This window comes from Labeo rohita, chromosome 18, assembly GCF_022985175.1.
Source record: "Labeo rohita strain BAU-BD-2019 chromosome 18, IGBB_LRoh.1.0, whole genome shotgun sequence".
Taxonomy (NCBI): Eukaryota; Metazoa; Chordata; class Actinopteri; order Cypriniformes; family Cyprinidae; genus Labeo; species Labeo rohita.
In genome coordinates, this window is record NC_066886.1 from 29500602 (window position 1) to 29521818 (window position 21217).

Sequence of the window (21217 nt, forward strand, 5' to 3'; positions counted from 1 at the left end):
TTGTATAATCTTTAGAAAATCACATTTAAATAATGCTTTATTAATGGTTTGTTTCAATATTTTGAATGGGTGGTGATGGTGACATTGAGATGTTCGGTACAGCAGCCATGTAAAACTCTAGTTATGGGCGGAGCCAGTGACGTTAAACGTGCAGTGTTGTTTTGTCTGTTACACTACGTGCGTGCACCAACTCTAATGTCACAGTAAGTACATTACATGCGTCATTTTGTCACTTTTTAATTTTAATATTAAATTCAGGTTTTGAAACAGGAACGAGCGATTATGGTTTAGTAAATAAAGACGAAAATGTCTCTTTAACTGCTTGCGTCGTTGTTACTTCAAGTTAAGTTAACCTTAACTTTGTGTCGACGTTAGCGGGGCAAAACTATTTCAGGTAACGTTAGATTTATTATTTTTGTTATTTTTTATGTTTAGTACACATATTGGTGGCTTTTCGCTGTGCTGAAAGGAGTTCCTCAGGTCTGTATCTGTTTTTAAAATCAGTTCCTCCTCAGACAAGTTTTAACAAGTTTACATTGTGTTTCTTCTATGGCCTTATTTCGTGGAATATATTTATTTGTGGGGTAATATTTCAACTTTCACCCAATAGAGAAATGAAACCGGGAAAGTGTGGTTTCGTGGTGGGTCATTTTGTGGTTTCCGCTGATTATTCGCTTCATCCTGCGTCCGTCATGACAGCACACATACTTCATGCTGAGAGTTATACACACACACACCAACACTAATCACACACTGTGAAGAATGTATGTAAGGCATTAGTTTTGGTAGCCACAGGCATGCATGACACATTGTAATACATAACATATAATGTACTTTACATGCTATTACAGTTATTTATGAGAATATATAATGGATTGCAATGTGTATTGCAAGGCATTATGAATAACTTTTGAATGCATTATAAATACATGCTTCACAGTAAATGTTTGCATGGTTTTTCCTCCCATCTGACAATATAAGATCACAGTCTAGCCATAATGAAAATGTGGTTACATTTTACCTTTTTGAATGCATTATAAATACAGGCTCCACAGAAAATGTTTGCATGTTTTTTTTCTCCCATCTGACAGTATAAGATCACAGTCTATGTGGTTGCATTTTATTTTATACTGTCCCTGTAATAGTGTAATTACACAAATAAGTACTATGTAATAAGTAATATGTAATATTAAAAATGTGCACTTTCTGTAAAGTTTGGGTTTAGGGTTGGTTGCTTGTAATTATGAAACTTTTTGTTTTTACTATAGTAAATACTCAGTCAAAAGTTAAAATAGAAAACAGTCCTTACCATGTTTTTGATCCTTGGTGAGTTTTTTTCTTGCAAAAACATGAAAATATATTAATATTCCAAACTTTTAACAGTTAGTGTACATGTAATACTGTAAAATAAAGTGTTGCTTTGTTGCAAATTATGAAGGATTATTTTAGTATTATTGAGATATTATTGTAGTTTTCATTTATAGTTTAAATTACTTTTAGTAATTTTTTTGTTTTCCATTTCAATTAAGGTTTAAGTCATTTGTTGTGTTTTTGTCTTTTTTTAGGGTTTTGTTTTGTCTGCATAGTTTTCATTAATTTTTACTTTAATTATTTTAGTATGTAACATTAAACTAATGAAGATGATAAATGTTTTAATTTTAGTTTAAGGTTATATTTTATTTTAACGTGTTTTATAGTTTAATTAACTGTAATAGGAACATTAGGGGCTGCATTATGCCTACTATTAACATATTGGCTGTTTATTAATGCTTTTAAATCACCTATTTTGCATGACCATATTCTACATTCCTAATTCTACCCAATACTTCCTTGCTAACTATTAATAAGCAGCAAATTAGAATTTTTTTGAGGAAAAAGCCATAGTTAATGACTTGTTAATACCGAGAGTTGGACCTTAAAATAAAGTGTGACCTAATTTTTACTAATTGGGACCATCTGTACAATAAACTGAAATAGAAGCTCATCTGTCTTATTTTTCACATCATTCTCACATCATGTTTCTTCATTTTTTTTCCGCAGTCCTTTGTGTTTATATATATGTATAATGGAGGGAAAAAAATAATCTCTAAATATGGACCTCTCTAAATATTGTAAAAAGAATGTTGCCCCAAAAAATACGGCAGCTGTGGTAAAAAAAATAAATAAAATAAAATAAATCTCAGAAATGCAATTTGTTCTTTCTAGATGAACAGGGAATTGACTTGCACTTGTATTTTCTCTCTCTCTCTCTCTCACACAGAAGCTAGAAAATGAGTGAGGATGTATATGAGGTCCCTGAGGGGACGGAGTATCGTTATCTAGTGCAGGACGAAGAAGAGGAACAGATACAGTATGTCCGCCGCCACTATGTCAGTCCATTCCTGGTGGTGTCACGCAGGTGCATGTTCTTCATCGCCTGTGGTGTGATTGCGCTCCTCTCCCTCGCGGGTTACCTAGCTTATGTGGCTGAGACTCCGCCTCCAGGAGTGGCAGAGGTAGAGACGGAGTGCGGTTGGCTGCGTGGGAGCTGGAAAGGCGGAGCTTATTCTTTCAAAGGCATCCCATACGCCGTACCACCGGTGGGTGAACGTCGCTGGCGGCCCCCAGTGGATCTACTGGAGGCGGGACAGTGTTGGCAGGGCGTGTACGATGCTACTCGACCCCGTAGCGTCTGTGCGCAGGTGCAGCCCCTCCGAAAAAACGGGCGGGTCATGGGACAGGAGGACTGTCTGCATCTCAGCGTGTGGACGCCGAGTCTACAGCCCGCCAAACCCTTGCCCGTAATGGTGTGGATCCACGGAGGGTACCTCCACATGATGAGTGGCCAGGAGACAGGATACTCACCCACGGAAGAGCTGGCGGCCCGCACGCAGACGGTGTACGTCAGTCTGAATTACAGGCTCAATGCTTTCGGCTTCATGGCTCTGGAGGTGCTTAGGGAAGGCTCTCCCACCAACACCTCAGGTAAGACCGGTACCTGTCCAGTTCACTCAGGACTGCTGTCCATCTCATTAGCTCTCTGCTTGTCACTACAGCATATTAAAATTCATCAGACATCATGACATGAATGGTCTAAACTGTAGTTCACTTACTGGCCTCTTTCTGTTTGCTGTCAAAGGGAATTATGGCTTCATGGACCAGATCCAAGCACTTCAGTGGGTCCAGAGAAATATCCATAACTTCGGTGGTGATGCTGGAAGGGTTACCATATTTGGTCAAAGCTCAGGTACAACATATAATGACACCGAAAAGTATTTGAACACTTGACATGTCACGCAAGTCAGGGTTTTTCAAACATTTTGATGCCAAGGACCACCAAAATATAAGTTTAAAATCTCTCAAGTCTGTAACATGTTATATGTTATATAACTTTTTCATGCTGTCTTTTTTAAGATTTTATATTTTTTAAATATTATCTGGAAAATATTGACTTTCTAATCAGTTTTACTTTACTTTCTAATAAAACAGTAATTGTTTTCCACCCACTTGTACAATTAGTGTATAAACCTTTAAAATGAAAGCTAAATTAAATTTTATTTCTAACTGGTAAATGTACTGTTAATAGAACAGAACAAAATAATTATGATCTAGTCTCAATCCCAACCATACAGACAGTAAATGTGGTAAAAACTGTTATGCTAAAATATTTACTTTTATTTTACTTTTTTTTGTATCTACGTGCATATAATGAGCTCAGATACAGGAAAGACTGTACCTCATTTTAGTTTCATAAGGGTTACATAATCAGAGAATATTCGTTTTCAATTTGATTTCTGTAATTTCAAGCTTTTACACTTCAAGCTTTCTATAGACATATTTCTAATGTCTCTGTGTCAAGTGCGTAGAAAGTTGCTCATGGAGACCGAGATGGCAGAAAGCACACCCTGTTTGTTTTGTTTATTTTACAAAAGCACAATGTTTTGTTGTTGTTGTCAGTGTACACAAATAAAAGTAGGCCATGTCTTGTCCCAAATCACTATGATACACTTATAATAAGTGCTTATATTTGGACTATTGTAACTTGGTTGGGTCATCACCGCTGCAGAATAACACATACCTGCGTGAATTGGCATAGACAAACCTAGAGAAGTAGTTCTATTTATTAACAGCTAAAGTGCAAAAGGTTACATAGTGTTGCTTTAAGGTCAGTAACAGCATTGAAGGCTGTTATTTTTGTTTTCAAAAAGTATTCTCGTAGCCTCATAACATTACGGTTGAACCACTGATGTCACATGGACTATTTTAACAATGTTCTTACTACCTTTCTGGGCCTTGAACGTGTCAGTTGTATTGCTGTCTATGCAGGGTCAGAAAGCACTCGGATTTCATCAAAAATATCGTAATTTGTGTTCAGAAGATGAATGATACACTCTGAAAAATGCTGGGTTGTTTCATCCCAATTTTGGGTCAAATATGGACTAACTTAACTGTTAGGTTATACATTTAATTTAGAAAAAAATTTAACCCAACAGGGTTAGTTCATACCTGACCCAAAGTTGGGCTGAAACAACTCAGCATTTTTCAGAGTGTAAAGTTAATAAAAGCACATTGTTGTTGCAGATGAGATATAACAGATAACATTAAATTAATATTTTTTACCAGGCTAAAATAAAGTTTAGGCTCTGCACAGTATTGACAATTTGCTGGTTTTTATTTGAATATAATATATTTGTGACCATGATCATTGAAAGGAGGTGTGAGATATGAACTAGCAGAAGCTACAGTATATATTGTAAAGAAATACATTTGAGCAAATGAATCAAGTGTTAAACAATGTGGAATATCTCAGAAAGAAGCTGGCGATTTTAGATTGATCAGAGTGTCAGCGATAAAAGAGAAGCACAGCTGCTTCAGTTATCTCTTTAGAAGCACTCCATCCTGTATTAGTACCATAGCCATCCCAGTCCAAGCTCGTAAAGTCCCCACACTGTCTAGGGACGGCCTCAGGAAAGTGTCCACCTCCACCAATACAGAACTGCAACGATATGAGTACATTACTAACAACAAAACAGATCTACACACTTCTTCTGTTGACACTGGTGACACGATTATTTCCATTGCAAATGTATTCCTATCAATGCATTATGTGGTGATTAACAGCATGTCACAAATGCTGTCCATACATATTGATTTAAAGGGGTCATTGCATGCCCATTTTCCACAAATTGATATGATTCTTTAGGGTCTCAATGAAAAGTATATAACATACTTTGGTTAAACTTTCTCAATGGTTTTGTAAAACAACACCCTTTTTATCTTGTCAAAAACAGCTCTGTTCACAGCAAACCATTTTAGTGCACGTCCTTTTAAATGCTAATGAGCTCTGCTCACCCCGCCCCTTTAGCCACGAAACTTGCTAACTAGCACATTATTAGGAAAGGCGATTTGCAAAGATTCATAAAAACCCTTATATTTACTTCTTCTGTAAGTGAAGCTGGATCACGAATGATTTGCGTGAACATAGACGCGTTTAGGTAGATCGGAGGGCGCATTCCCTTCATAAACAAAAGTAATCCTCACCATCTTCAGCAACTCAGATATTGGAAGTAAATGACGACTGCTATGTTCATTATTATCTAAAAACAAAATGCCTCAATTGCTTAGGAGCCATTCTTGTCTACTCTTGCTCCGGCGTCAAAACAATGGCGGACTGTTCACAGCTCACTTAGGGCGTGTCTGTGCTAAAACGGCCGTGTCATTCAATAGTCGTGGGAAGGGCCTGTGCAGAACTACGTCATTCTGCCAGGAGTCTCAGAACAGCTTGATCTGAGAAAGGGATTATTATTGGGGATTTTAAAAAAAATTGGGGGAATTTTTATCATTATAGGATGTTTGTGTACACACACTGCCAACACAGATTTATGTTCAAACAACATGTAAAAGTGAATTTTGCATCCAATGACCCCTTGAGGTAATCCAGAATATTATGTTAACTCACATGTTCAGTGTGGCAGCCGGTTGGTTTGACACCTGAACAAAGAGCCATGGCTGCCTTTTCGGTATTAAAGACTCTGAATGCGATGAATCCAGGGGTAAATATTGCTACAGAAATTCAGAGAATATATCACATATGGCTTTCATTTATTAAACTGATTGAGTCTCAACAACGATGCCTTGTAAATTGCAGACTATCACTGATTAAAGCACAGATGTAGCTACTTTCTTTAAAAATATTAGAAAAATACTGGCTCAAGACAATTTGCCATACTTCTTGAATTGGGACCATACAAATTTTTGTTGAAATCCACATTTCCAGTATCATACACTATTGGAATAGCAGGTCCATTATTAGTGAGGCATGCCCCTAATCCAAACCTCACAGGGAATTTCTGGAAAAATGAAGATAAAAATTCAGTTCAATTCAGTATTTTTGTAAATAAAAAAATAAGTAGTTTTTCAAACTCAAAACTGGCATCCAGGTTCATCTGACCTTGAATAAATTGAAAAGGTTTCCTCCGTAGAGATTTAAGAAGTGATTTTCAGTGTGATATCGCAGGATGGCGGTAGCAGACCACAGTTCCAAATCATTATTATTAGGAACATGCCACACAGACACATCTTGTGCTGTAATGTCATAGTATCCGGGATTCTGTGACAGAAAGGAAACAGACTGTCATTTCAAATTCCACATAAACATCATTTTGATTGTCTGTCTAGTGCACAGGTGTCAAACCCAGTTCCTGGACGGCCGCAGCCCTCCACTGCAGAGTTTAGCTCCAACCCTGCTCCATCACATATACAGTTTTCAAATAATCTTCAGTGTTTCCCACAGAATTACACTCTATGTGTGGCAGGGCTTCCCCTATATATAACGGTTCAGCTCTGCGTGTTTCCTGCATAAAACCATCAGCTGATTTTCGTGTTGGTCTGAATGAAAATGCAAATTCATTATTTGCCACTAGGTGCCGCTTTTGGAGCGGCAAAAATAGCTGTCTCCCCGGTAAAGGCTGTACATAAACCAGCACTTAGCTCTCGAAGGCTGCTTAATCAGGCATTACAGGCATGATGAAATGGAAATGAAATCAATCATTTCCTGAAGACAGTCAGTTTCCTTCAGATAATATAACACTAATATAAAAACACTAGCGCTGCGTTTTGATTTTAAAACATGCAGTGCTCATGTTTATTCAGCGATGTCAAAGCCTTTTGAAAGATCTATTTGTGGCGGTCAGTTCTGATATTATTTGTGGCTGGCCGCCACAAATAAATCAATGTAAGGAAAACACTGAAGCCTAAAGGACTTGATTAGCTGGATCAGGTGTTTTAATTAGGGTTTATACAACGGGGCCGTTGAATGCGTGAATCTGATTGGTTGGTGAACGTTCTAAGGTGTGCAATTATTTTCAGGGAAATGCACTGCGAACATAGTTCCAGGCAGGTCTTGACTGCATTACATGTCTGTATCACTTCGCCACATGATTTTAGTCATTTCAAAGGTCCTTACTGCCTAAAACAGCACAATAACCAAAACCTACAACGACAGTGGCAAAACAAATAAATATAGTAAACAATAGGATAAAAAAGACAGATTATTTTCATGTTTTTGCCACAAAATTACGTAAATTACTTATATAAACTGTGCAGGGCTGTGCAGAGTGTGACACCCCTGGTCTAGTGTCTCAGTGAACTTTATGTTGCTCCTGTTTAACTAGATTTATAAAGTCAGAAATGTAATAAAAATACCTTATAATCATCGCTTGTAGAGGACTCTGCTGTTCCGAATGTGACTGTGTTTGCCCATGTCCCTTCACCATCAGGCCGGTTTGGGTCACTGCCCTGCTGATTAGACCAGCGATCACCAATAGTACACTTTCCGTACATGTTGTTTTCATGAACACTGGCAACCAGCGTCCAGCCACCACCAGCAGTGGTCATATCACAGAACGTCTGGTAAAGGACTCCTCTTGATGAGTTCAGGTAGTATAGGCCATCTGCAGGAACAGAAGAAGAGTTACTAAAATGCAGTTGTTTCTTAAGACAAAATAATAACATTAAATGAGCGTACCATCATAAATCTGATGCTTTTCATGCAGTTCCTTGCAGCTTCGGGCAGCATGTTTAATTCTGCCCTGAAGTATTGCATCCTCAAGTCTGGCATTGGTATCACCAGTTTTGACATATGGTACTTCTTGTTGATCCACTACAATGTGAAACACAAAGACTTAGTGGAATGTATTGTGCTTTAAAAAAAATTCATTTCAATCCAAACAAATTATTACATTTATTACTTACAAATGATCACACTTGCAGCCTCACAGAGACATAAATTCAGTGAGAGACTGAAAAGGACCTCTAAAAACACTGGCGCAAGAATCATAGTCTGCAAACAAAAGGAGAAAAGTTCTTCTGATTGCTTACTACAAGCATATAGGCTTTGTATATTTTAAAAGTTCATTTTTATGGTACAACAATGTTTGTTTCTTGTCTTGTGTTTCTCACCTCTGAGTTGGTGAGCGCTGTTGAGGTTATTGGCTTCTGGCTGGTCTGAGAATAAAGCTCAGACATACTCACTCAGGTTACTTATACTTCCTCTGAGGCATAAGTGGAACGTAGAATGAGGAAGTATACTTGAGCCAGAGCCAAAAGTGTGTTCAGCTCCGGCTTTTGGAATATGTTACTGTAGTGGGGTTTTTTAGGGGCAGCCTATATTTTGTTTTCCGCATTCCGTCTTGTCTCATTAGGCCCTGAACAAAGGTTGGCCACAAAGGTCCACATCCCCCACGTTGAATGTTTTGGTGGGATCAAGGCCTTTAATTGGAGTAAATAAGTTCATAAATAAAATAGGACTGAAACCGATAACAATATATATTATTAAATAGACTACAAATGCAGTCAACAATGTTAATATTGGATTTTGTCACACAGAAACGGACATTTGACAACAAAGCACTGATTTTGAGCTAGGATGCTACAAAGTGATATTTTGAAGAATGTTTGTAACAAAACCATTCTGGTTACCATTGACTTCTACTGTATGGGCAAAAACAGACTTTTTTTTTTATACGGGGTTAGAATAACATGAGGGTGAATAAATTATGACAGATTTTTTTTTTTTTGGATGAACTACCCCATTCATCAACAATAACATTTATTAAAAGCTAACACCTAATTTATGTAAACATTGATATTGATCTTTCATCAGATTCTTATTTAATTATTTTCAATAATTTAAATCTACAGTACGGGTAAATAAACAAAGCAAATTTGCCTGTGAACACATTTTATAAATACAAAATAGGTTGGCCTTATCTGTGTGATCACTTATATCAACGTTATATATATATAACATATTTCTCTTATATATTTACATAATGGTGCTTGTATTTATATATACATAATAATTACACACACATTATATATCGTCATATCATCCAGCTTAAAAATGTATATAGTTTTTGTCAGTGTTTATGTAAAAACACCCAGTTATGCCGAATATAAGATGGTAAATATTTAATTGAGTTGTCAACATGATATATTAAAATTAGGGCTGGCAAACAATTAATCGCATACAAAATAAAAGTTTAAGTTTGTCTAATATATGTGTGTACTGTGTGTAATAAATACAAGCACATTCATGTATATATATATATATATATATATATATATATAAGAAATATTTACAAGTATATGTATTTATTATAGTTTTTATATCATTTATATTATATATAAATCTAAATATTTTGCACATAAATAACATATTTCTCTTAAATATATACATGAATGTGCTTGTATTTATATATACATAATTTTTATTTTGTATGCTATTAATCGTTTGCCAGCCCTAATTATAATACAATATATAGGGTATGATTTTACTGAAAAATGTAACATATTAACATAAAATGATAACTGCAAATCTGTGTTTTGCTGCCTGGAGTCCATTTGTTTCTGTGAATTGCAGGAATCCATTTGCTTCTCTTTTCTGTAGTGTTTCATTGGGTACCGCTGTTAAGACGGCAGTGCTTCGCATGTTAACCACTGATCTATAATAGAGAGCATGGTTCAGTGGTATTAACAGTAAATGATAATGATAATGTAAATGTAAATGTATTAATTGAAATGCATTATACAAAGGCAAGATGAAGTTTCCCTCAGAAACACATCCATATAAAATTCAGTATTTAGGATTTTCTTCCTATGTTTTGCACATCGTGATCAGTGATCTTGTTCTGCCTGCTATAGTATTTTCTATCTTTGCGTTCATCTTCAGCGTCTCTAGCCTCTGTTAACGGCCGTTTACTCATACTCTTTTCCACATGCTATGCTTTGGGAGACAGTTATTCTAATCTCACATACTATTTAGGATCGCTTTCCCAACTCCTTTTTGTGTTCGCATCTTAGAGGGAACATTGCTACAAAGTCACTGTATGGATTAAATACACAATTATTCTTATTAAAGCTACAAAAAAAGTCAAGAACAGTGAGCTTTTAATTCACATTAATGGCACAGACAGCATGGCCTAATGCACGGATGCAATATACTGACACATATCCCATTTTCTCTCAACTGGTTATGTTCACTTAATACAAAGCCAACTGTCTAAATACAGACAGGCAGTTTGACATTTTGTGTGTATTTGGCCATTTAGATGCAGAGCCACAGACATGACATACAGGGGAAAACAAAATATATCACAGCAATAAATTAAGGATTTGTTTCCACAACTTATTAATTCATTCCCTCACGAGGCGACGTAACTGATTCTTTTAAGGCTGTCAAAAAAGAAGATTCATAGCAAGCAAATAGTGGAGAATAAACAAAGCACTGCAATGCATTTGTTATTCAGGTGTCAACAGAAAGGTTAATTTGCAGTGTTACACCCGTCTCTGCAAACATTTGCTAAACATGTTTTATGAACACGTTTGCCATAAATCAGTATCAAAACTCTTCTTGAAGCTGCTCTTCTGCTATGCATAAAGGGTGAATGCTATAACCTGTTTTTATGGCTTACATTTATAGTTTAGATTTATATTAAATGCAATTAGTTTTAAGTGCTATTTAAGTAATCCATTCAAGTACATTTAGAATTTGACAATGTGAAGAAAAGTTTTTCCTGTTTTTCCCAAAATCCCAAACATGACCTTACATAGCTGCTTTGAAACATCTATATTGTATAAAGTATAGAACTATAGAAATGTGATCTGTAGGAATATGTGCATAAAATACCATCTATGTTTGCTAATGTCCACTATGTTATCTTTACTGGGTAACACAGTTGACAGGGAACTTAGTTGACTTTTTTAGCGTTTTGGGCCTGTACTCAACATGGAAGCCTAGAACTACTGAGCATATGGTTTGTTTAGAAATATATTTTCATAAACAAAACATAAGTTTTAGTTAAATTGTCTTGTTAAAATTTGCAATAATACTTGTGTAATACTGTTGACAGTCAATTAATCCACTCTTGAAACAGGTTTGCTAGTTTAACCAATATTAGGGGAAAGAGAGAGAACACAACTTCTAGTGTTTCATCCATGTGCTGCTGGAGGAAATATCGTCATACTGTGCAAATTATGCGAGAATGGGACAAACTCTTCCTTTTTAAGGTGAGGTTTCTAGTGTTTAACTTAGTGGACAATGATTTTTCGGACACAAATAAAACAACAGTTATATCACAATAAACACTTATTATTTTTGAAGCGCACACCCAAATGTCTTGATAAGCTAATCTAACTGAAGGCAAAACTATGAAATGAATTTATATTTGAGGTAATTTTTTTGCTTAAATGCAGAGTAGAATTAACAACTTACAAAATCGGATAGCTAAATACCAGGGTTGTATGTGATATGAACATTTTTGAACTAAAGATATGGGTTTTTCAACATATAGTGATTGGGGATATATAATTGTGTAATGGAAAATTAAGCCTCAGGGCTTTAAATTGATGAAAATATATTCAAAATATACTTCACGGACATGAATGTAATTTCATAATTACTTCTGTTGTTTTTGAAATGCGGTTAAAGGGGTCATTGGTTGCAAAGTTCACTTTTACATGTTGTTTGAACATTAATGTGTGTTGGCAGTGTATGTACAAATCTACCCTATAATGATAAAAATCCATGCAGTGGTTTTTAATTAATCTGTAAAAATAATATCCCCTTTTTCAAATCGAGCCTTTCTTAGATGCCTGTCATTGTGGCATCACACCAACAGAGGCCGCTCCCACAATAGTTGATTGACATGAGCGTCTTACCTCAGATCAGCTTTCACAGTCCGACCTCCATTATTTCGATGCTGGAGCAGGAATGTAAGTTAGACAAGAATATCTCTGAGCGATATATTATGTTCGCACAAATCATTCGTGATCCAGCTTCACTTACAGCAAAAGTGAGTATAAGGGGTATTTTATGAATCCCTGCAATCAGCTTTCCTAATAACGTGCTAGTTAGCAAGTTTAGCAGCTAAATGCGGCTAAAGTAAACAGGCTCGTCAGTCCACAGAGAGAAGAGAGGGGTGGGGCGAGCAGAGCTCATTAACATTTAAAGCAGCCTGGATGATTTTTGCAGAGCTGATTTTGGCAAGGTAAAAAGAGTGTTGTTTTACACAACAATTGAGAATTTTTAACCAAAGTATATTATAGACTTCTCATTAAGACCCTAAAGAATCATATCAACTTGTGGAAAATGGGCATCTGATGACCCCTTTAAAATGTATTGCCAAATGTACTGACAAGCATTTATGGTAAACTAAAACATACTTTAATGTCATTTGTACCGAGACTTGTCATGTATTTAAATATATTTGGAAAAATATACATTTATAATGATGAAGCATACATGCAGAACGATGTATTATTACAACAGTTAATATAAGATTATTATTATGTACATGTGTTTAGTATATTAGTAAACTCAATAAAAATTAAAGTACTTTAAACACATTTTAAACAGTGATTTAAAATGATTTAAGTTTTTAAAAGTGTACTAAAGTATATTAAGAAACATGAAAGTGTACTATTTTTAAGTACATTAAGGTGGCCTTTATTTCATTAATATCATAATATATTATCTGCACGTACAGTTTTTTTAAAATATACGTTTAAGATTTGAAGTTCACTACAAGTTACATTCAGTATAATTAAATGCACTTCTTTTCAACAAGGTTTGCCTTATACATGTATGGTATGTATTTCTGTCCTTGTGTGATCATCAGGAGGAACTTCGGTTTGGACCTTGATGATGTCTCCACTAGCCAAAGGACTCTTTCATGGCGCGATTGACATGAGCGGCTCGTATGTGTATAATGCTTCCCTGGAGTCAGCAGAAAAAGACAACTTAGAATTCCTGAGGAGAACGGGCTGCAAGGACGCCATCTGCCTGAGAGGACTACACATCGCTCAAGTCCTTCAGGTGAGAAATTTATGGCCGAGCTTGTAACCTTCCTCAGCAAGGCAGCTGCAGAGTCATGGCTGACTAACAACAGATTCAACCTTTTGGCCCCTTCGTCCGTAAACTCTCTTTGATAAATCATCAAACCTCGACCGCCTGCCAGGTCTCGCCGAACGCTCAATGAATTCCCGATGAAAATCTGCCGATGAGGTTTAATTTCTCTAAATGGTGGTAATATATCAGAAATGGGTCTGTAGTTGAATTAATGTCAGTGATTTGTATCTGACTCAGGCAATCCCATGGCAGGAGTACCCATCATGGGCAGCCGACGAATTAACCGATGTTCCAGTCAAAGGTGTTTTTATTGGCCCAGTTGCAGTAGTTGACAACCATGTTCTCAAAGCTCCTCCGTTCGAGACCTGGGAGAAGGGTGGACCCGGATCCTATAACGACGTCCCGTTTGTGGTTGGAACAACTGAACAGGAGACTGATTTTGCGTAAGCTGCTTTTTTCAGTTATCAGCTGTAAAATGAAAAAACTGTCTTCAATGTTCACGAATTTGAATGTTGTCAGGATGCAGAATTATAATTTGGAGTTGAATTCAATGAATGAAATGCAAAGAAACATTATACATCACAAAATTATAATTATTTAAAGTTAATGTATTTAAATGTTATGTGTGTGTGTGTATGAAATTCATATAAATTAATATTCATTAAGTATTATTAGAATCTCAATACATTATATTTCATTAATAAATTAATATGCTGCATCTAAATAAAATTATATATATACAAATACAAAAATGATTATATTATTTAATATTATAATTCATATAATTAAGCATTATTATAAACACACACACACATATATATATATATATAATTATTTAGAATATATATCTTTTATTTCATTAAGACATATACTACCGTTCAAAAGTTTGGGGTCAGTACATTTTTATTGTTTCTTTTTTTTTTAAGAAATTAATACTTTTATTCACCAAGGATGTATTAAGTTAATAATTAAAAGTTTATTAAAAGTTAATAATAAATAATTTACATTGTTATAAAATATTTATATTTTGAATAAACACTGTACTTTTTACACTTGTTATTCATGAAAGAATCCTGAAAAAAAAAAAATCACAGGTTCCAAAAAATATTTGGCAGCACAACTGTTGATATTATCCAGCATTGATCATTCTAATAATAAATCTGCATATTAGAATGATTTCTGAAGGATCATGTGACACTTAAGACTGGAGTAACAGCTGATAAAAATTCAGCTTTTCATCACAGGAATAAATTCTATTTTAAAGTGTGTTAAAATAAAAAACATTATTTTATATTGTAAAAACATTTTGCAATATTACTGTTTTTTTTCTATATTTTTAATCAAATAAATGCAGCCTTGATGAGCATAAGAGACTTCTTTAAAGACTATTACAAGTCTTAATTTTTAATATAATAATTTATATAAATTATTATCTATTAAGTATTATAATCTGAATAAATAATAGTTCTAATATTTCATTAATAAATTAATATGCTGCATCTAAATAAAAAAAAATACAAATACAAAAATTATTATATTATTGAATATAATAATTCATAATATAATCATATATAGATATATACCCACACATATGTATATATATATATATTTCATATCTAACATAATATTTACATAAATTATATTTTATTATTAAATATGCTGCATCTAAATAAAATTATATATATATTTAATATAATAATTTATATAAATTAATATTTATTTTCATATTTATTTATTTATTTTCATATTTATTTTAAGTATTATAATCTGAATAAATTATATTTTATTAATAAACTAATATGCTGCATCTAAATACATTTATATATATATATATAGTATTATTATATATATATTGATTATATAATTAATGCCTCATTAATACATTAAGGCACTACGTCTATTATTCTACAGGGAATAAATAAGCATAATTAATCAACATATGTGTAATTAATCATTACATATAATTTTTCATAGACTAATAACATTTTTCTAAATCAAATGAGTTAATCACTCTTCCTGTCATTCCTATTTAAATTCTGATTTTAACATCCTGTGGAGAGTGGCCAATTCAATTCAAATTAATTTTCAGAAGCCAATTCATTACATTCAGATTTTACCCAACCCTGAAAATTACATTTTGAACATGACATTATATACATTTACTCTAGTCCTCCATATGAAAACATCTCAGCATGGACTTGGGGGGACTATCGGTGGATTGTGACAAGTAAGTCACTCAAAACAGACATTTGAAAAAAATATGAACAAGTTTCTATATAGGTGAACATGTTTTTCCTCACCATATCTCTGTTGATTGGTCACTCAGACAAACTGACGCCTTTCGGAGAGGCCGTGACCAATCAGACGCTGAGGCTGTACAATAGCTCCGCCCCGTGTCCGACCTCTGACCGGTGTACAGAGAGGCTCTTCACCACCATGGTCTCTGACATGAGGGCCACCTGTCCCATGAACGACCTGGCTAAGAGAGCAGCAGGTTCAAATGAATTTTTCATTGCACAGTTCACAATTAAAAAAGGAACTGAGCTTTATCAGCACTCTGAATATTTTATCATTTGTGAGCTCCAATAAATATTTCATGGTAAGTGGCTGTATAATAAGCAGGATAATGAACAGTGAGCTGATCATTATCGCAAAATAAACCCCTTCAGGATCATACAAGACCTCTCTGCTACTGACTGTACGTTATGTTTAAATTTGTGTTTTATAGTCAGCTGTTTAAATCTAAATCTTTTCATTGATGTCTCATGTATTCCAGGAGCCTTAAAGAGCCCAGTGTACCGTTATCTGGTGACTTACACTCCATCAAAGCAGGCAAACGCCTCCAGCTGGCTTCCCTTCCCCAGTCGCTTTTCCTTTCATCTTCTAGACAGCCTGGCCTTCTTCGAGGGTCTTGAAATGGTGCTGGGGACCCTGTCACCGGCTGATGTCAACTTCCAGGAAATGATCACCAAGTATTTTGTACATTTTGCCAAAGAAGGTAAGCGTAATGTGAGATCTCCCATATTACTGCTTGACCCTGTTTCTTGAGATTTAATGTTTTGAGTATATTCGCTAACGTTCAAAAGTTTGGGGTCAGTAATTATGTAGTTGTTGACAGAAAACAAATCTTTTATTCAACAAGGATGCATTATATTGATCAAAATTGGCAGTAAAACGTGTATATTACAAATTAAAAATAAAATAATAAATTCAGTTCTTTAAAACTTTCTATTCATCAAAGAATCTTGAAAAAATGTGTGATGGCTTCTAAAACAATATGAAGGAGCACAACTGTTTTCAGCATTGATAATAATCAGAAATTGGTTTCTTGAGCAGCAATGAGGCATATTAGAATGATTTTTAAAGGGTCATGTGACACTGAAGACTGGAGTAATGATGCTGAAAATTTAGCTTTGATCATGGGAAAAAATTACATTTTACAATACAGTTGAGGTCAACAGTTTACATACGCCTTGCAGAATTTGCAAAACGTTAATTATTTGACCAAAATAAGAGGGATCATACAAAATGCATGTTATTTTTTTATGTAGCACTGACCTGAATAAGATATTTCACATAAAGACGTTTACATATAGTTCACAAGAGAAAACAATAGATGAATTTATAAAAATGACCCCGTTCAAAAGTTTACATCCCCTTGATTCTTAATACCGTGTTTTTACCTGAATGATCCACAGCTCTGTTTTTTTGTTTAGCGATGGTTGTTCACAAGTCCCCTGTTTGTCCTGAACAGTTAAACTGCCTGTTGTTGTTCAGAAAAGTCCTCCAGGTCCCACAAATTCTTTGGTTTTTCAACATTTTTGTGTATTCGAACTCTTTCAAACAATGACTGTATGATTTTGAGATCCTTTTCACACTGAGGACAACTGAGGGACTCATATGCAACTATTACAGAAGGTTCTATCGCTCACTGATGATCCACAAGGAGAGGCAATGCATTAAGAGCTGGGGGGTGAAAACTTTTGAACACAATAAAGATGTGTACGTTTTTCTTATTTTGCCTAAATATCATATTTTTTCATTTAGTACTGCCCTTCAGAAGCTACAGAAGATACTTACATGTTACTCAGAAGACAAAATAAGTTACATTTACCCTGATCTTCAAATTCAAAAAGTTTTCACCCCCCAGCTCTTAATGCATCGTTTTTCCTTCTGGAGCATCAGTGAGTGTTTGAACCTTCTGTAATTGTTGCATATGAGTCCCTCAGTTGTCCTCAGTGTGAAAGATGGATCTCAAAATCATACAGTCATTGTTGGAAAGGGTTCAAATACACAAAAATGCTGGAAAACCAAAGAATTTGTGCGACCTGAAGGATTTTTCTGAAGAACAGTGGGCAGTTTAACTGTTTAATCTTGCCCATAACAACCCAAAACTCTTGCTAACCTCACAGGTAGGATGCCAGAGGACTGGCCGGAGTACCCCTCACACGTCGCCCTGCTGGACAAGAACATTTCTTTCGTAACAAGCTACTCACGCGAGAGGTGTGACTTGTGGGAGAAGAACGGCTTCTACTCGTACGCCTGGATCAACTGAGCCACAACATCATCATCATCATACTCACTGGTTATATCCATCCACTGTATTTTCATCTGACCGTGTGACACCAGCAAAGCTTTAGTGTGTGATTATACAGTACTGACACATTTTATAGGACTTCGCAGAGCGTAGAGTGCATTTAGTACGCGGTTGTTTGCACCTACAGGAAAAGAGGTCAGTTCATAGGAAATGAAAATCACAGAGACCTCTTCAGTGTCTCAATAGTCTATGAAAGTCTATGGGGAAAGTCTATGACACTACAAAATCTATTTTTTTCCAAGACCAAATTATCTGAGCTATTTTATAGCTTGTTTTTGGGACAAACATCCCAGACAAAGTTAGGGATAAAAGGGGATAAAGGGATAACTCACCCAAAATGTCTGTTTCTGTACATATAATGAAAGTCAGTGCAGTCCAACATTGTTGTGGACCCCATTGACTTTGTTGTTCTATTGTCTAATCTATCATCCTCTCTACCATTCCTTCATTCTATCTATTTGTTCTATTGTTTTATCTATCATTCTTTTTTCTATCTGTCATTCTTTCATTCATTGTTATTTCTTCTGTTCTATCATCTTTTCACCTAAGCTGCGAGTGAGCTACTTCTGCATTTAATTTAACTTCCACAAGCTGAGAATGGAATTGAATTTACTCAGCGAGTCTGAATGTGCATTTGAATGAGTGAATCCGAAGGCTGTTTTAAGCCATAAATCCCCATTATTCAGGTTTTCCCTTGATTGTTTGTTACACTAATCGGCTCCTTTCATATATTTACCGAATATAGCCAGTCTGCTGTTTCTAAACCTGTTATTCTTTGATTATGTGACTAAGCAAATCCAAGGCTTTGACATGGATGAGAAGCCAGAGACACAATGAGGGTCTACAAAGGGATAATGCGGCTCTCTGATCGGCCTCTTTTAATTTAACTGCTGTGCAAATAAGACCGAAGGAGGACTTACGCTTACATTGATCTTTTGTTTGTATGTAGATGCCGTAGATCCTCGCTATCGATGCAGTAACAGAAGGTGACATTTATGTGTGTTTTTGTACCTGTGATCAAAGTGTCTTGTACCACTCCTGAACAGACGTAAGAATCAAGGCCTTCGGAAGCAGGAACGTGTAACGCCTGAAGCGCTATCAAACTAAATCTGATCTAGTTGTGTTTTATAATACAGACCCATTTCCCTGGCATGCCTGAATGAATGGAGAGGTCAGAGGCCGCTCTGCCCCTGTGCAACAGGATGAAAGACGTCTGTTAAATGAGAGCACATGAAAGCCCTGACCTGCATACAGACTGTTTTTAATCCTGTAAAGCCTGACATATTAAAGGAGAAGTTTCCTGATAATTTAATCACCCCCACATCATCCAAGATGTTCATGTCTTTCTTTCTTCGGTCAAAGAGAAATTACGTTTTGAAGAAATCCATATGGTGGACTTTAATGGAGATCAACAGTTTGAAGGTCCAAACTGCAGTTTCAATGCAGCTTCAAAGGGCTCTAAACGTTCCCAGCTGAGGAATAAGGGTCTTATCTAGCAAAACGATCTGTAATTTTCTTTGAAAAAAAAAAAAATTATACCCTTTTTAACCACAAATGCTCACCTTGCACTAGCTCTACACTGCGCACTTTTACACATTACGTAATCACGTTGACAAGGTCACGCATGGTTAGTTCTTCAACTGTGTACTTCTGTTCAAAAGCGTAGGGTAAGGTGAAAAACTCTGTCTCATTGTCTCCTCAAACCTTAAAAAAGTCTGACTTTCTTTGCACGTTGGCTTTATAAACACTGGGTTCATACTTCTGCCTACATCAAACATTTGTATTTGAAAATTACCAATCGTTTCTCTAGATAAGATATTTATTCCTCGGCTGGGATCATGTAGAGCCCTGCAGTTTGGACCTTCAACCTGTTGGCTCCCATTGATGTCCACTATGTGGAGAAAAATCCTGGAATGCTTTCCTCAAAAACCTTCATTTCTTTTCGACTGAAGACAGAAAGACATGAACATCTTGGATGACATGGGGGTGAATAAATAATTAGGAAATTTTCATTCTGAAAGTGAAATAATCCTTTAAATAATAGTGTGAAAATGTGAATTTTTGACATTGAACAGTTTAGTGAATCATCAAAGTTGATCACGTAGAAATTCATATATTATATATGATACCATAGGCTTTATAGGGTTAAAGGAGTAGTTCACTACCAGAACAAAAATTTACAGATAATTTACTCACCCCCTTGCCATCCAAGATGAAAACACTTCGGGAATGTTCTCCATAGAGGACGTATATGGTACCCGTGAGTTTAAACTTCCAAAATGCAGTTTCAGTGCAGCTTCAAAGGGCTCTAAACGATTCCAGCCGAGGAAGAAGGGTCTTATCTAATGAAACGATCGGTTATTTATAAAAAAAAAAAAATTACAATTTATATACTTTTTAACCTCAAATGCTCGTCTCGTCTATTCTCTGCGATGCGCATTCATATTCTGTGTATTGTGGCTCAATATAGTTAGGGTATATAAAAAAACTCCCATCTCATTTTCTCCTCAAACTTCAAAGTCTTCCTGTTTCGATGTTGAAGTTGTTTTCCAAAATCGCTGTTTTACCTTCTTTGCATGTTCACTTTGTAAACACTGGGTCGGTGCTTCTGCAGTGATGCAGGATGATTTTGAAGTTGGAGGAGAAAATGAGATGAGAGTTTTTCCACATACCCTAACTATATTGACCCGGATTACACAGTTCACATGCGCGTCGCAGAGATGTTAAAAAATATATAAATTGTCTATTTGTTTCAAAAATAACGGATCGTTTCGCTAGATAAGACCCTTCTTCCTCACCTCATTTATAGCCCTTTGAATATGTATTTAAACTGCATTTCGGATGTTCAAAATCGCAGGCACCATAGAAAAATTCTGTAATGTTTTCCTCAAGAAACTATTTCTTTACGACTGAAGAAAGAAAGACATGAACATCTTGGATGACAAGGGGGTGAGTAAATTATCTGTAAATTTTGGTCTGGAATTGAACGTCGTCCACACACGTTACTGTTACTGTATTAGGGTTAAAGTGTCAACACTTACTTTGTATGCGTTAATTGTGCCATTACCACTCTTGTTTGTTTTGCACTTTATCTGTAAGCCTTCTGTCATGAAATGATTGTTGTGTTTATTGAATCAAAGTCTTAAGCAGCTGTTGTGGGCGATTTCAGTCTTTATTCACACAAATCTCAATAGATTCCTCTTAACAGGCTACAATAAATAGCTTTTATTCCA

The 21217-nt window shown here is 35.4% G+C and overlaps 2 protein-coding genes across 3 annotated transcripts; one reads left to right on the plus strand and one right to left on the minus strand.

Moving 5' to 3' along the window:
• The first annotated feature begins 126 nt into the window (after positions 1 to 126).
• si:ch211-71n6.4 (para-nitrobenzyl esterase) lies at positions 127 to 21217 on the plus strand. Of its 2 annotated transcripts, XM_051134872.1 has the most exons (10): positions 141 to 203; positions 436 to 480; positions 2261 to 2964; positions 3119 to 3226; positions 13158 to 13354; positions 13625 to 13830; positions 15556 to 15614; positions 15714 to 15881; positions 16164 to 16385; positions 17800 to 21217. In XM_051134872.1, the coding sequence occupies exons 3-10, from the start codon at positions 2271 to 2273 to the stop codon at positions 17940 to 17942; spliced, it is 1797 nt and encodes a 598-aa protein (XP_050990829.1). In that variant the 5' UTR covers positions 141 to 203; positions 436 to 480; positions 2261 to 2270; the 3' UTR covers positions 17943 to 21217. The 2 variants fall into 2 exon arrangements, with proteins under 2 accessions (XP_050990830.1, XP_050990829.1); XM_051134873.1 differs by lacking the exon at positions 436 to 480 and having other exon boundaries at positions 127 to 203.
• LOC127180675 (intelectin) lies at positions 4633 to 8495 on the minus strand. Its single transcript, XM_051134881.1, has 8 exons — positions 8440 to 8495; positions 8233 to 8320; positions 8006 to 8140; positions 7684 to 7931; positions 6431 to 6589; positions 6209 to 6329; positions 5939 to 6042; positions 4633 to 4975 (listed from the first exon to the last, which is right to left on the minus strand). The coding sequence occupies exons 2-8, from the start codon at positions 8315 to 8317 to the stop codon at positions 4823 to 4825; spliced, it is 1005 nt and encodes a 334-aa protein (XP_050990838.1). The 5' UTR covers positions 8318 to 8320; positions 8440 to 8495; the 3' UTR covers positions 4633 to 4822.